The 16,706-nt window shown below is 42.3% G+C and overlaps 1 protein-coding gene across 1 annotated transcript; it reads left to right on the top strand.

Annotated features, from left to right (window-relative positions):
- The first annotated feature begins 13,851 nt into the window (after window positions 1–13,851).
- LOC144265406 (tetraspanin-3-like) lies at window positions 13,852–14,616 on the top strand. The gene has a single exon (XM_077818046.1). The coding sequence runs from the start codon at window positions 13,852–13,854 to the stop codon at window positions 14,614–14,616; it is 765 nt and encodes a 254-aa protein (XP_077674172.1).
- The last annotated feature ends 2,090 nt before the right edge of the window (window positions 14,617–16,706 follow it).

The following is a 16,706-nucleotide window of genomic DNA, read 5'->3' as shown; positions in this document are numbered from 1 at the left end:
GTGCTTCTCTGTGCTAGAACCTCTGAGGAAAATTCTGAAGTGAGATTAGAGGAGGAAAGCTAATACACTCCTTACCTCTGTACTTCCAGGCTTTATCCTGATCCAGCAACTGCATCCTCTATCTACAGGTGTTTCATGAGCAGCATTATGTGTGGGAATGGGTCATTGTGTTATTATGAGTAACTGTTTCCCACTTACTTTATCCTTCTCTCTGTTCTTAGTGCAGTTTATCATCTTTGGTTTCTCCCCCCTTGCTGTAGACTACTCAGTTCCAGGCTTAGGGTCCTGGTCCATGTATGTAATAAGCACAAGTAGTCCTACTGAAGGAAATGGGACTATTCATGTGCTTGAGTGCCTGCTGCATGGGGGCTTAAGTGTGAGTCAAGACTCAGTCGAGGTTAAAAGCTTTAGTGGGTAAAAGGGGTTTTGAAGAGGGACACAGCTAGGAGAGGCGGCTATGCATTATCTCACTATCCTTCCAGGTCTCACAATGTATCCCCTACTCCTACCAAGGTGGGCAGGTCTGGCTGTCCAATTCTGCAGTCAGATGCTAAGGGAAGCACTTAGGGTAGGATTCAAAAGAGCACATGCAATTTCGGAGCACAGGTGCCATTGTGGGGGCAGGGAGGAAAAGGGATCAAGTGATCAGTGCACCAGTCTAGGTCATAGGAGATACAAGTTCATTTCCTTGCTTTGCCACAGACTTCCTGTGTATGACCTTTGGCAAGTCTCTTTATCTTTCTGTGCCTCAGGTCCCCATCTATAAAATGGGATTGACAATGGCACTGACTACCTAACCAGGGTGTTGTGAAGAAAAATACAATAAGGCTTCTGGGGCTGTGACATTGTGCACAGGACACCCAGAATTGTGAGCCTCTTAACATGTGTTACCACTCTGTATTAGCAAGTTTGCTGCGGCTAAGTTGTGTGTCAGTTCTCTGCTTTGCTAGCAAACTCTTCAAGACTCTGCCAGTCTAAACTTTGCCTTGAAAGTAACAGTTAGTGAACCCCAGTTCCTGAATTTCCCAGAGACCTCTCCCTGTCACATCCAGTCCCTCTCACTGGACACTGAGAGAAATTATTAAGAGCCAGAGGACTCATGAGCCAGAGGACTCATTAGCCTGTTAGATTAGCTGAAGACTCACACTTCTCTGTAATACACAGCACTGAGGTGGTTTCATCATAAAGCAAGGATAAATTTATTAACAAAGAACAGAGATGTATGTGATACTAAGCAAAAACAAAAGAGACCGGTACGGTTAAAAATAAAACAAAACATAGCTTCAAGTTACGAAAACTTGATTTTAGCAAGGTACAATCTATGCCTAAGGAATTGCCTTACTTACATCAAGTTATCAGCCTCACTAGCCCTCCAGATTAGAGGATCCAACTTTCACAGGCTCAGAGGGGCTGCACTCTATGTCCCCTCAGTGGTGGATAACTAAAAGGTCTTTTTGCTCCCCTTATCTTACTCAAAGTCCATTGTCTCTGACTCAAGAGCCAGGAAGGCTTCCAGGGATGCAGACTCGGATTCCCAGCATGGTCATGACATAGTTTTCTTCTCTGCTTGGTAATCTTAATGGATTTGTTTATCTTATATGTGAATGTACTTCCATTGTTCTCTGCCTTAACCAAGCTGATCAAACAGGTAAATACACATTCCTTTGTCTAGGACAGGCTGGTTTTATGCTCTGCCTCCCAAACACATTTTAAGAACATATTTTCAGCACACATCTGTAACTGTTTGTACTCAACCCATATATATATACATATATCATACAGTGATTTTCAGGGCCATCGTATCACCGGTTTGCATAAGACACCTTACCTAAGGTTGCCAGGTGTCCAGTTTTCGACCAGAACGCCCGGTTAAAAAGGGATCTGGCTGCTCCAGTCAGCACTGCTGACCGGGCCGTTAAAAGTCCAGTCAGTGGTGCAGCGGGGCTAGGGCAGGCTCCCTGCCTTGGCTCCGTGTGGCTCCCAGAAGCAGTGGCATGTCCTCCTTGAGCTCCTACGTGTAGGGGCAGCCAGGGGGCTCCGTGTGCTGCCCCGTCACAAGTTCCAGCTCCCATTGGTCAGGAACTGCAGCCATGGGGAGCTGTGGAGGCAGCATCTGCAGATGGAGCATCACCCAGAGCGGCCTGGCCTCACCTCCGTGTAGAAGCCGGACGGGGGGACATGCTGCTGCTTCCGGGGGCTGCCTGAGGTAAGTGCCACCCAGAGCCTGCACCCCTGACCTCCTCCTGAGCCCCTTCCCCCTGCCCCAGCCTGGATCCCCCTCCTGCCCTCTGAAATCCTCATTCCCAGCCTGAAGCATCTTCCTGCACCCCAAAATCCTCATCCCCAGCTGCACCCACAGCCGAAGCCCTCACACCCCCATGCCCCAGCCCTGATCCCCCTCCCTCCAAACCCCTAGGCATCAGCCCAGAGCCCAGTCCCGCACTCTGAACCCATCATCCCCAGCCCAGAGCAACCTCCTGCACTCCAAATTCTTCATCCCCAGCACCACACCGGATCCCACACCCCCAGACAGAGCCCTCACCCCCCTACACCCCCCAATCCCCTGCCCCATCCCGGAGCCCCCTCCTGCACCCTGAACCCCTCATTTCTGGCCCCACCCCAGAACCTGCACCCCAGCCCAGAGCCTGTACCCCCTCCCAGATCCCAACCCCCTGAGCAGCCAGGTGAAAATGAGCAAGTGAGTGAGGGTGGGGAGAATAAGCGATAGATGGTGGGGGGGATGGAGTGAGTGGCCTCGGAGAAGGGGCAGGGGTGGGGCCTCAAGCGGGGGCGGGGCAAGGGTATTTAGTTTTGTGCGAGTAGAAAGTTGGCAACCCTACACCTTACAACACTGGTCCCCAAATTGGTGGCACAACCCCTAGGAAGGCATTGAGAAACATCCAGGGAGGCGCCGAAGGGCCTAGGCCAGCCCCCCTTTGCCCCCAACAGCCCTCCAGCACCGACCCTGGCCACAGCTGCAGCCCCGGCTCTGCTCCTGGCTCCCAGCCCTAGCTGTGTGCCCACTCCCGGCTGCAGCTCAGCCACCGGCCCTCGGCCGCAACCCCGCTCCCAGCCCCTGGCTGTGATTCCACTCCCGGCTGGGGGAAAGGGAGAGCGCGGACACATTCCATTATAGGTAAGGGTCGGGGGCGAGAGGAAAAGTTTGGTCACCACTGCCTTACGTGATACCTTTGAGATCTTTGTTATGGCAACGGTGTGTTCGGGCAGTGATGTGTCACGCCTGATGTGAGTTGGCTTTGAAGGGCTCCCAGGATCGCAGGGCTACTCACATACTATGGTAATGGGGGCCATATAATTACCTTAGATTAGGCACTTATGAAAATGCCACCCTTAGGTCTCTAAAATGGGGTTTGGGCTACACAGGTGCCCAAACTTAAGCACCCACGTTTGAAAATTGGGACCTGAGCCCCAAATGAAGCCATGGCAACAGGAGAGCATAGCTGCAATTGGTGACAAGGGGATCTGTGCCTAATACTGCAGGGCTGAATTTGGCCTGTAAGGTTTTATGGGGACCCCTTTCCTGGAAATAGGCAGGGGAAATGTATTTCTGTTTTATTCTTTAACTGTGCTCCATTCTGTTTATTTTTCCATGTTCAAATAACTTTTACAGCTGTTTGTTTTGTTTTTGCAATCAGATGCTCCTAGGAGTATAAACCTAACAGACTATCTCCCCACTTGAGTACAGTACCTATGCTTAAAAGAAAAATGCCTTTTGAAAGCAATTGTGTGGTGAGGGAATTGTAGGTAGCAACACAGCTTAGAAGTAAATTGCAACTATCATGTTGTTGTTTTTTAAAATTAACATTTAATCTGAATAGAAATGCCTAAAAATCCCATTAAGATTAGTTCTGCTTCCTAGCTGTGTACCACAGAACTAATTCGGACATTGCTGACAATTTATATACTGCTATCACGAGCTTGGAAAGATAATAAAAATAGATTATGTACTATAGTAACTATAAAATGTGATATTGATATGTTATGAACATCACATTTGATATATGCCTGTTTATCACTGGAACAATAAAGAAAAGGATGCTGTCTAATTCCCACCTCTACAGCTGCCATATCTGCACCCTCTTTATAGCTTGATAATAAAGTGTATTCCCTTCTCATATTGCCCTTTGCCAAGTGGAGAAGATTTCTAATTCTTGTGCTCTTGTAATCTGCTGGTCCTGTTTAGTTTACTTTCTTCGTTTATGTCCAGACAGCATCAGCATTATCAACACAGATCTGGGGAGAGAATGTGGTAAGTTAACATGGATTCTCTCAACTGGCTCTAATCAAGCAGAACACAGAAACATACATTAGGAATCACTCTCCTGTCCCTTCCTTGCCTCCCCTCCTTCCCTTCCCATTTCTTTACTTTTTTGTTCCTTGGTCTTTTTTTTTCCTTTCCCCCTTATTTTTGAAAAAAATAAATCAATAAAATATAAAGAAAACAAAAAAAGATTGTGTTTTTAACTGTATTACAATAGCATCGAGATCAGGATCCCATTGTGCGAGGAACTGTGTGTACCCAAAGCCAGGTAAGGGACAGTCCCTGCCTCAAAGAGCTTACACCGTAATAGATGTGACAGGTAAAATGAGGGGGAAACTGAAGCACAGATCAGGGACATGACTTGACCAAGGTAAGGCAGCAGACCAATGGCAATGCTGGGATAACATCCATGTCTCTGGAAACCCAGGCCACTGCACTACCTGCCAGCCTGTGCTGCCTCCGCTTAAGTACTTTTCTGAATAGACAAAACCGCACTTTCAATATAATTAGCAGGACGTAGGGACACCCATTCAAAACTGGGATGTGTGGTGGTGTAGCATAAAATATACTCCATTATTCTGAATTCATGCTCTTTCCTCTGTCAGGAGAAATTTAGTTCAAGACAGCTGCATGCCACATACAGATAACAGGATGCTGTTATGCTGCTGACTGTATGCCAAAGAAATGAATGTCAGTTGTCCTGAATAATGATGAAGCATTCCCCTTGATTATACAATGACATCCACAGAGAAAAAATGATACAATCAGGAACATCAACAATTGGATACAGTCAGGAACATCAGAAACCAGCAATGTGCGTCCAACTTTTAAAAAAGGTTAGAAGAGTTGTCCTGACACTTACCACCAAGGAATTCTAATCTGTTTCTCACTGGTAAAGTAATGAATGAAATATTAAAGGGGGAGGATGAGGGGTGGTGGGATTCACTAAACATGGAGACAATTTAAGTAAGAGCAACAAGCAGCATAGTTTTAAGAGCAAATCTACTAAATGGACAGTTGACAACAATCCTGCACTAAGTTGGATGAATTAAATCAGCAAATAGGTTTTTTCCATCTCTGATTTCTGCAGTTCTGTAGACCTTCTCCTCCCAGGTTGAAGTAAATCTAGGTCATTTTGCAAATCTAGTTCATTGTGGCCTCCTTGATTGTTAGGCTCAAGATTTTAGTGTGCAACTTCCTTCCTCACCCCACTCTCAACTGCTACATCCTGGCAGTTGGAGAGAAGGGTATTGAACCGAAGAACAGGTAATGTAGCCAGAATTGCAGACAGGGTATATGTGTGAGAGAGCGAGAGAGAGAGACATGGGAAAATGGAGGTTCCAACAGGATGAAAGAATAAATCTAGCACGTGTCCCTGTGTGGTTTGTAATAGAAACAGAAACATCCTGATTCTCTAGAGAATTTAAGTTACGATCATCTCTAACCTCTGTGTGTACGAAGGAGCTCTTTCTTCATACCATATGGCAAAGGAACACAAGACCTAAAAAGTCACACTACAGCTCAGGTGGGACTTCGTGACCTAATAGCACAATCTGAACAGGTCCTGCTACATACTTGCACTTGTGTAATCCAATTCTCCCATATCGCAGGAAGTATCTGAATCTCCTGCAGGGGATGCATGTCAGCAGCCCTCTGTGTTTTACAGGCCACAATTGTCTCGACACAGTTTAGCTGTTCATGGTCAGTGGATACCTCTGTATGAATTTATTTTGGAATGCGATCATTACTCCAGAACTGTGCAAAATGTGGTAGTTTCTGTCGAGTTTAAGGCTGAAAATTTCAAAGGCACCTTGAAGATCGGAATGCCTCATTCCCATTAGGAATTGCGTATCCTTTTCAAATGTGTCTAAGTGACTTAGGAGCCTAACAATCACTGACTTTCAATGGGACTAAGGGTTCTTAAGTGCTTTTGAAAAGTTTATTCCAAACTCCTTAGGCAGCTTTAAAAACTCTCAGCCTAAAGCTTTGCTCAGCTCAGTACTGAATGAGGTCCCTAACTCATATTAGCAAGGGGAAAATGTCTCACTAGGATCCCTTTCAGCTGATGGGTTTGTTCAAAATGTGCTGTCAGAAACTTTAACTCATTGCCTCCTCTTTATTCAGTAAGGTTGACTAGACTACTATTAAAATTCTCCACTAATGCACTGAGACATGATGTCTATCTCCCTACAGGCAAAGCAGTAAATCATTTTCATGAGTTAGCAATTAAAAAGCCTCTTGTTTTGTTTTGTGATTGAGGATGAGGCTGGCTCTTTAGAATTTTTGAAACCTCCAGAATGTCATGTGCACAGTGTGAACTACAAATAGTCACATTTTAAAAAAAATGTAGCTAGAGCTGATTGAGAAAACAATAATTTCAAATTGGCATCTGTTTCACAGGGCTCAGAACAGTTCCCCCCTGCTCCTCCCAACAAAATATTTTTCCACAAATTTCAAAATTTGGAATGTTTGAAATTTTGAATGTTTTCCCCCTTCCATTCCCTCCTATTGCATTTATTTAATTATTTGTGTGTATGTTTGTTAGCAAGTACAATAAAATGAATAGGAGTACTTGTGGCACCTTAGAGACTAACCAATTTATTTGAGCATAAGCTTTCGTGAGCTACAGCTCACTTCATCGGATGCATGCTGTGGAAAATACAGAAGATGTTTGTTTTTATACACACAAATCATGAAAAAATGGGTGTTTATCACTACAAAAGGTTTTCTATAAGCTATTATCAGCAGGAGAGTGGGGTGGGGGGAGAGAAAACCTTTTGTAGTGATAAACACCCATTTTTTCATGATTTGTGTGTATAAAAACAAACATCTTCTGTATTTTCCACAGCATTCAGCCGATGAAGTGAGCTGTAGCTCACGAAAGCTTATGCTCAAATAAATTGGTTAGTCTCTAAGGTGCCACGAGTACTCCTTTTCTTTTTGCAAATACAGACTAACACAGCTGTTACTCTGAAATAAAATGAATGATGGCCAGGCTTTTATTGTTAATTTTTTATTCATTTTTTTCCTTTTGCCCCTCGGTAATTTCAATACTTCTCCAAATGTCGAAGTTGCAGAGAGGTAGAGTTAGTTTTCTTTTTCTTTTTTGTTTTTGTGTATCTTTTCCAAAGTCTGAGGAAGTTTTCAGCAATTACTGAGTGGCAAAAAAAGAAAAAAAAATGGAAAAAGAAAAATGTAAAACAGGATAAATTAACCCTAGACATCATGCATTCTATTATATAGTCAGTGGTAAAAAAGGGGGAGAGGGGAAGAAGAGGGAAAGCAGAAAGGAAGTAGCAAAAATGCATAAGTTCAAATTTTTGACATTTAACATGTCAAGATTTTAAATTTCTATGAAAAATGGGAAAACTTAAAAAAAAAAAAAAGATTTTGACCTTTAATGTTTTTCATGTGAAAATAATAACTTTCATTTTGAAGTTCAAAAAACTGGAAACATCCAGATAAAATATCAAAATGTGACAATTGGACATTATCATTTTGGGTTTTTTTTAAACAAAATGTGATCAAAATGACACCAGTTTTGAAACTTTCCAGTTTAGACAAAAATGGCTTTTTTGTTGATGTTGTTGTTGAAAAACTGTTTCAATGAAAAATTTCCAACCCGCTTTAATCGCCAGTTCCCAATTTGCTAACTCCTCTGATGAGCAACCAAAATGGCTTAAGGCCACAAGGAGGGGAAGATCAATAGCTTGAACCTGAGACCAGTCAATTAGTCAAAGTACCTCCAGTTCTTATAAAGACTTAGGGCTGATTCCCACGCTGTGGCTTTCCACCAACTTTTTGCCCCTCACCTCCCAATCCTGGGAGATACTGAGGACTAAGTCAGACCCTGCTGCACATTACATATGCTTCAGGAAAGGAGCTGTTCCACCAGCCAGGATCACCAGGGATCAGTGTGCTCAAGCCCCACCCCCATACTTCACCCTGTCCTGAAATGCCCCTTGAATGCGGTGGAGTTGGCATGTAGGGCTAGGTACACTAGCCTAAGGCCTGCTATGGATTCCGGGGAATTTTCAGCTGCTGTCTTAAGGCTGCTTTAAGTTTCCTTTATGCTACTGCAGTGACTTGCACAGGAATTGCCAGGGCCTGAGGATCTGGCCTCGATGTCCAATTCCATCTTTTGCTAGGTCTTGTCTAGCTTTTGTACTATGCTTAGGTTCATTGTATCTTACTGTGTGCACTGATCCTGTCTAGGTTCTGTTTCCAGTTGCTGCATAATTCTTAACTGGCCCACTTAAATTCAGTTGTCTATCACAGCAAGGGCTTGCTGATCCTTGTGAATGACAGCCCATGTCATATCAAATCAATCCACATCTCTGTCTGCATCTCATTTTTGTGTCAACACACACACCCCGACATCACAGTGCTCTGAAGTCCACCCTCCAAACCACGGTGGAATGAACCTGTTTGACCCATTCTCCTCATCAAAACAGTTCAATCTTAATCTTAGTTTGGTACAACAATAATGCAAAAAATATGCCCTTGGTGTTTTATTAACTTGAAGGATTATGCTTTCAGCAATGTATCAGAAAGCATTTTATCTAAGCTGTATTAGCTGTTAAATTTGCATTTGAATTTCAATACCCATCATTTCACATGCAGAAATGACCCCAGAGAAAGCAGGGACAACATTCATCATGTTATACCACTTTGTCAGTGGAAGGAAATCAGAAGAGCATTCCCATTCCACTTCATCTATATTCTCATCATCAAATTTTCTTGCTTTGGTGGATACCTTCACTAAGTACTTTGCAATTCTTTTGGCTGGATGTGCCTTTAAAATCTATTTTACACATTAAAAAAATGGCATCGTTAAGGGCTGTATTTCTCCCACCCAGTGCCTGACTCATCTATAAAAAGAAAAGGAGTACTTGTGGCACCTTAGAGACTAACAAATTTATTTGAGCATAAGCTTTCGTGAGCTACAGCTCACTTCATCGGATGCATTCAGTGGAAATTACAGTGGGGAGATTTATATACATAGAGAACATGAAATAATGGGTGTTACCATACACACTGTAACAAGAGTGATCACTTAAGATGAGCTATTACCAGCAGGAGAGCTATGTAGATTGTAAGATCTTTGGGGCAGGGACTGTCTCTTACTGTGTGTATGTACAATGCTTTGCACAATGAGGCCCTGACCTTGGCTGGAGCTTCTAGACACTCCTGTAGTACAATTAACAATAATCCTGGAATGTTATAGTCCCCTCTTGTAAAATGCTGAGCACTCTCTAATCCACTGATACCAATGGGAGTTGACAGCTCTCAGTACTTGACAGGATCAGGTTTTTGGTTACTTTTGTGTAGCGGTGGTTTTTAGCATTTTGGGGAAACCACAGCTTACACTGTTGTCCAAAGGAGTAACCAAAAAGATACACAGATCCTTCCACGTGTTGACTTTACCAGCTGGGACCCAGCTGCGGCAATGAGTTCCATGTGGGTAGACCCTGTGACTGTGCAGAGCCCCATCTATTTCAATGGGTCTCCATGTGCATACAGCTGTACTGAACTCATTGCAGGATTGGGGCCTACATCTCCAAAAGCCTGTTCCGCTCTTGCTCTCCAGATGGAAAAAGAAACTAATAAAAGGCCTGAAAGTGCTTAGACATTTGGATGCTTTACAAAAGGAGACAAATAATGTTCTTTGATTTTATGTGGTCCAAAGAGTCAGACTGAAATAAATGGGAAATTGTATATTGGGGAATATTTAGCAAGACAAGAGCCTCTAGGCCTCCATAACCACTGAAATTCCCTCCTGCATATTCTGAGAGGTGATGGCAGTTACCCAGGTTGAAACAACCTGCAGGTGTTATAAAATTCTCTTGTAGGCAGTTTGAGGCAGCCTAATGTATTTCAAAGCTTGCAGAATAAGCTAAAAATAAAGAGTGCTGTAATTCGATTGTTAATATCCCATTAAGTTTTATGAGCATGAGGGAAGAAGAAGAAGAAAAAAAGGTTGCTTTGTGGGCTCTTTTCACAAAGCCTACAAAATAGCAATAAACAGCCAGCTTGCCATTAGACTTAGAGACTATTTATAATACTTCTGTGAGGCATCTCTCCTGCTTCATGGAAATATTAAATCAGTTGAAGAGTGGAAATTTGGGGGGTTGGGGGGAACTGGTGTTCCTTTTCTTCCTTCCCCTCTACCACCTTCCCTGGAGACACTGACTACAGTCATTAGAGAAAATGACATTCCGCACAAAGAGAAAGCAACTTCACTTAAACCAGCACGGCTCTGCATGCTGGAGGATGTGGATGGGCGGGCATGGAGTTCAGAGACAAATTGCAGGGCAACATATCCCAGTCCCATTTTGAAATAAGTAAGCATTTGCTTAAGATTTAACAAGTCAATCACTATATGCTAATTGTTGTAAATGGTGAGGATTAAAAATGATAAGAACAATACGTCTCATTTCAAAATAATTAGCTTTAGTGACACGTTTGTACAGCACACGGAAGGAGCGTGTTAATGGAAATCAGCCCACTCTCTGTATGTATATATGACTGTATTGTAATATGGGGCACTTTTATACAGTGCCTTGCAGACACTGGCTAATCAGCTATGATCACATTTTCAAGGTTCCAAGCAGTTCCCATTGATTTTGATTGAGCATGCAGCTGGTCAGTACCTCAAAAAATCAGGGTATTAGACCTCACCAATGTCCTGTCAGGTAAATAGTATTATCCCTATACTGTATATGCCAAAAGTGAAATCCCTGCAAGCTGCATAGGAACTTTTTAAAGACATTATAATAAAGGTCTAACTTAAATGTGTACCCCAAATTATAAAACATAGTAAGAGAACCAAAAAAGAGCCACCGTGGCTAAACAACAAAGTAAGAGAAGCAGTGAGAGGTAAAAAGGCATGCTTTAAAAAGTAGAAGTTAAACCCTAGTGAGGAAAATAGAAAGAAGCATAAACTCTGGCAAATGAAGGATAAAAATATAATTAGGAAGGTCAAAAAAGGTCAAAAAAGAATTTGAAGAACAGCGAGCCAAAGACTCTAAAAGTAATAGCAAAAATTTTGTAAGTACATCAGAAGAAGGAAGCCTGTTAAACAACCAGTGGGGCCACTGGACGATCAAGATGCTAAAAGAGCACTCAAGGACAATAAGTCCATTGAGAGAAACTAAATGAATTCTTTGCATCGATCTTCACAGCTGAGGCTGTGAGAGAGATTCCTAAACCTGGAATGTTCTCTTTTGGATTGGTAACTGGTTAAAGGATGGGAAACAAAGAGTAGGAATAAATTATCAGTTTTCAGAATGGGGAGAGGTAAACAGTGGTGTCCTCCAGGGGTCTGTACTGGGACCAGTCCTATTCAACATACTCATAAATCATCTGGAAAAAGGGGTAAACAGTGAGGTGGCAAAATTTGCAGATGATACAAAACTACTCAAGATAGTTAAGTCCCAGGCAGATTATGAAGAACTACAAAAGGATCTCTCAAAACTAGGCGATTGGGGAACAAAATGGCAGATGAAATTCAATGTTGATAAATGCAAAGTAATGCACATTGGAAAACGTTAATTCCAACTATACATATAAATGATGGGGTCTGAATTAGCTGTAACCACTCAAGAAAGAGATCTTGGAGTCATTGTGGATAGTTCTCTGAAAATATTCACTCAATGTACAGCGGCAGTCAAAAAAAGCAAACAGAATGTTGGGAATCATTAAGAAAGGGATAGATAATAGACAGAAAATATCATATAGCCTCTATATAAATCCATGGTATGCCCACATCTTGAATACTGCATGCAGATGTGGTCGCCCCATCTCAAGAAAGATATATTGGAATTGGAAAAGGTTCAGAAAGGGGCAAAACAAAAAAGATTAGGGGTATGGAATGGCTTCTGTATGAGGAGAGATTAATAAGACTGGGACTCTTCAGTTTGGAAGTGAGACAACTAGGGGAATATGATTAAGGTCTATAAAATCATGACTGGGGTGGAGAAAGTTAATAAGGAAGTGTTATTTATTCCTTCTCATAACACAAGAACTAGGGGTCACCAAATGAAATTAATAGGCAGCAGGTTTAAAACAAACAAAAGGAAGTACTTTTTACACAACACACAGTCAGTGTGTGGAGCTCTTTGCCAGAGGACGTTGTGAAGGTCAAGACTATAACAGAGTTCAAATAAGAACTAGGTAAGTTCATGGAGGATAGGTTCATCAATGGCTATTAGCCAGGATGGGCAGGGATGGTGTCCCTAGCCTTTGTTTGCCAGAAGCTGGGAACGGGTAACCTGGGATGGATCACTTGATGATTACCTATTCTGTTCATTCCCTCTGGGGCACCTGGCATTGGCCACCATCAAAAGACAGGATACTGAGCTAGATTGACCTTTGGTCTGACCCCATAATATTTATGTTCTTATGTGTATGGGGAAATAGAAGAAGAGAGGTTTAGTGACTTAATCTAAAACATTGAGCGAGTCCCTGACACTGAAATTTAGGAGTTCCTGGCTCCTATGCTCATGTTCTAACCACTAGACTATGCTGCCTTTCTTTGTCCTTTCCCATATCGTATACACCCAGGGATTGACTCTGTTCTACCTGTTGATCTGTGACACTGACTCCCTTAGTGACCAAGGGCAAGTCACTTAGCCTTTCTGAGACTCATTTTCCCCGTATACAAAGTGAGGAAAATAACGTCATTATTGTGTGTATTACAATAGCATTTGTCTAAAATCAGTTTTGGTGCAATCTAAACAGGGTTAAGTGTGTATATAGTGTGTGTGTTGGGCAGGGGTTCACCCACATAACTAGATTGATTTTCATTTCACAGATAGAAGTTTTGCAATGAAGACAAAGCCCAAGTATTAATTATTATGTTAAACTCTCATAAAAGTCAATGAATGTACAACACAAAGACTAAGAAGAAAAGGATAATGAGTCTGGTTTTGGGGGTGAGGGTGGTAAATATGGAGGTACTGACTAAATAGATCTGTCCATCTTAAACCACTTTGACCTGGGTAATAGTTTGTGTCTTAACTAATGATGAAGGACTGAGTTTTACAATGTATGGCTGGACTAACCTTATCCCTAGCCTCTAAGTTGGAAGGGCCAAGGGGTGTGATTAATGCAGAATGAACAAGCTACCCTCATTGCTTCCTTCATCTTAGCCCTTTATCATGTGGATGGAGTAGATTAGTGTTTGTTTTGTAGCTAATACTGCCCTTTTGCTGCCATCCTTGCTCTGCCTCTGCAAATGAAAATGTCTCCACAGACAGCAAAATAAATGGACTTTCATTAACAAGCACTATGTTGATCTCACAGATTTATGCAAACTGTGTTGAAAAGGCAACACACATGCATGCCTGGGATAATATTAATTGTGATCTGTCCCAGAAAGCTAGATCTTTTCATTTGCTTTGTCTCCTTTAAAATGTCAATTGATGCTGGGTGGGAGCTGTATCTGCTTCACCTGGATAAGTAGATGAAGGCCTCTCAAATGGTGGCTGCAACACCCACAGAGGTAGAAGCTAAGAAAGATGAAGGGGGTTAGATATAGTACTAGCTTGCAGCCTCTTTATTGCACCATGGAGTCCTGGGTTAGACCCCTTGCTAGAGTGCTGCTGGCTCTACTTGGTCTTATTCTGTGGGGGGCTGCTGCAGCTTTGGTCTTTGGTGGAGCTTTTGTGATCCTTACATACAAAAATTATAAATCCTTCTTTTGGGATTGTTTCCTGCTTGTGCCAGGCTGGCTGGCTATTGTATCTGCCTTTCTGCTGCTGCCCACTGGTGCTTTAGCTATTTGTATCTCCACAAGGAACTCCCGCTATCAACAGGGGACTTTCATGTACTTGCTTGTTGTTCTACTTTGCCTGGAAGCCTCTTCAGCAGCCTTGGCGCATGTCTACTCTGACAGGATGAGCTCTGAACTGAACTGCACCATGGGTCACCTCTTCCATCAGTACAATGGGACTTATTCCCACCATCCAGGCAGTAGGGCTGTGGATGTAATCCAGAGACAGCTGCAGTGTTGTGGGGTCCACAACTACACAGATTGGGCAGAGGCAGCAGCTTCACGACATGTCCACACTGGAAATATATGTGCTCCTGAAAGCTGTTGTAAAGAGACTTATTCAGATTGTACTGGTGACATGCACCGGTCAGAGCAGCTCTTTCAGGAGGGCTGTCTAAGGAAGCTGGGCTATCGGCTACAGTTTGTCATGGGCTATGTGTTTTGGTGCTGTGTTGTTGTAGGTTGTCTGGAGGCGTTAGCTGCTATTAGCAACGGGATACTCCTGAAGCATAGGTCATTCCAAGACTTCCGAATTCTGGACTCTGCCACGTTTCAATAGACTTAAGAAGCGGGAACTTGATTGATCTGTCCCATATCTCCTGAGGATGTAGGTCAGCACCAGTTACAACTATACTGAATGCAGACTCTTTTTATTTAAACACAAGAAACTTATCCTAACCCACTACTAATTTTCCCTAAAATGGAAAACCCTCTCTTAAAAAATGGCCAGGTCCTGAATTTGATTTTTATAAAACTGATATTAATAAAAATCTTTGTATTTGCAAATCCAGTTCAGTTAACTGAGTGGGCAATTAAGCCCTTGAGAAGAGGTACACGTTTGAGTGTATGCAAAACTGAAACTGCTGAAAGTAAGAGTTGCCACAGGTGTAGTTGTAGGCTTAATTTGGCTCAGGAAAGCACCATTAGCCAAATCAATGGGATGAGCCATGGTACTAAAGTTAAGCATGTGCCTAAATGTTTGTAGGATCAGGGCCTAAATCACAAGAATAAATCTGACTACTTAATTGACCTCACTGGAGTCAGAGCTTTAACTGAGATCAGAAACAGTCCCTATTACTTGAACATAAATTCAAACCAGCAGATTCATATCTCCAGCCTTTCACACCTGGCATTATGCTACAGGCCTGAGAGAGAGAAAAGGATCAAAACAAGAGTATTGTATTAGGATATGCTTTTTTATTACAGGCTAATGTCATTCTACTGTACCCAAACCAAGAGATCTGGAATAATACAGGGGTATTTTGCTAAAATAAATCCCTATCTATGTTGTTCATCAGGAATGGCAAACTGCATGGATTATGAAATATCTGTGTTGGGGAAGGGGAACTAAAGCACAGGAAAAGGTAGCTCATGGCACCTAAGCAACTGCAGAAGAGTGGTGTGGGAGGGAGTCAAGCTCGGCTATTATGGAGATGGTTAATTTAACAAACCCTCAAGTTTCCCCTCTTTACTTAATGAAGAGTGTTTGAGACTTGTTATGGCAAAACTAAAGAAGGAATAAATTGTTTTTAATCACTTAATTATTAGCTTTTGAAGATGACAAACTGTAGTTGGTAAACGATGGCAAAACTTAAAGTGTAGTATTACAAAAAAAAAAAGTATGTTTAGGGGGATCTCCTCTAAGAATACAACTGAACTAATTCAGTTAAGCCTGTTTAAAAATGTGAAAAACATTTAAATGAAACCTGTTGCAGAGCTCATTCAAATCAAATGCCCAATGCTGCGTATCCATAGGGAAACAACTTGTTAATGAATGAAAAGGGGGAGTGCAATGGATCTTTTGGAAAAGAGGGAGCTTTCTGAGACTTGAAAAACTGTACAACAAAGGTAATTGTATGAGTTTTCAAGCAGGATAATAAGAAACCTTTAAGAAGAGTCCTGTTACAGTTTACAGTGTAGACATTGCATGATGGAGTAATGTACTTAGGAACCAGAAGAGACTCAGCTGTCGTAGCCTGACATTATCTTAGCACACAAACATTTTATAATGCTATGATGTTTCAGTGATGTAATCAGAAGGCGGTGATTCTGCAAATAGTAGGAAAGGGGCCATCCCAGTTAGGAAATGAAGTCATTTGAAGCAATTAGGGGATAAACTAAGAGAATGAAATCCCTCCTTTTCCCCATCTCCCTGGCTTAGGGAACTTAGCTCCTCCCCCTCCCCCAGTCAGAGAAGATGGTGGGGGTCTCCCATCCTTCCTGCTGGTAAGTGGAGCAATGGCATCACTTCTCAGCTAAAAAAAAGAGGTGTGTCGCATGGGGAATCTCATATTCATCTTCTGCCCTCTAAAAGATCAGTTTGTCTCCTGGCTTCTTCAGTCTTACAGTGGAGCTATTATATTAAAGAAACAATAAACAAAGAGGGAATTAAACCTGCATTGGGACTTATCCACCACAGTTGATTTGTGGAGCCTATTTAATAACACCACAAAAAAATGTATTTGGTCTTCTACATACAGTAAAATCTATATTGGAAGAATATCAAATAGACTATTTTGACCCAGGCAGGAATGGTGGAGGGTGAAAGCAAAAGAGAATGGACTCCTACAAATGAGAAGTTTATATGTAGTAAGGTTGCTAGGTAAATTATTATTATTAAGAATTATTTGGTCTCAGGCTGAGAGCCTT

This window comes from Eretmochelys imbricata, chromosome 5 (genome assembly GCF_965152235.1).
Source record: "Eretmochelys imbricata isolate rEreImb1 chromosome 5, rEreImb1.hap1, whole genome shotgun sequence".
Classification (NCBI taxonomy): Eukaryota; Metazoa; Chordata; order Testudines; family Cheloniidae; genus Eretmochelys; species Eretmochelys imbricata.
The sequence above is the reverse complement of the archived record's forward strand: the minus strand, read 5'-3'. Positions and strand labels throughout refer to the sequence as shown.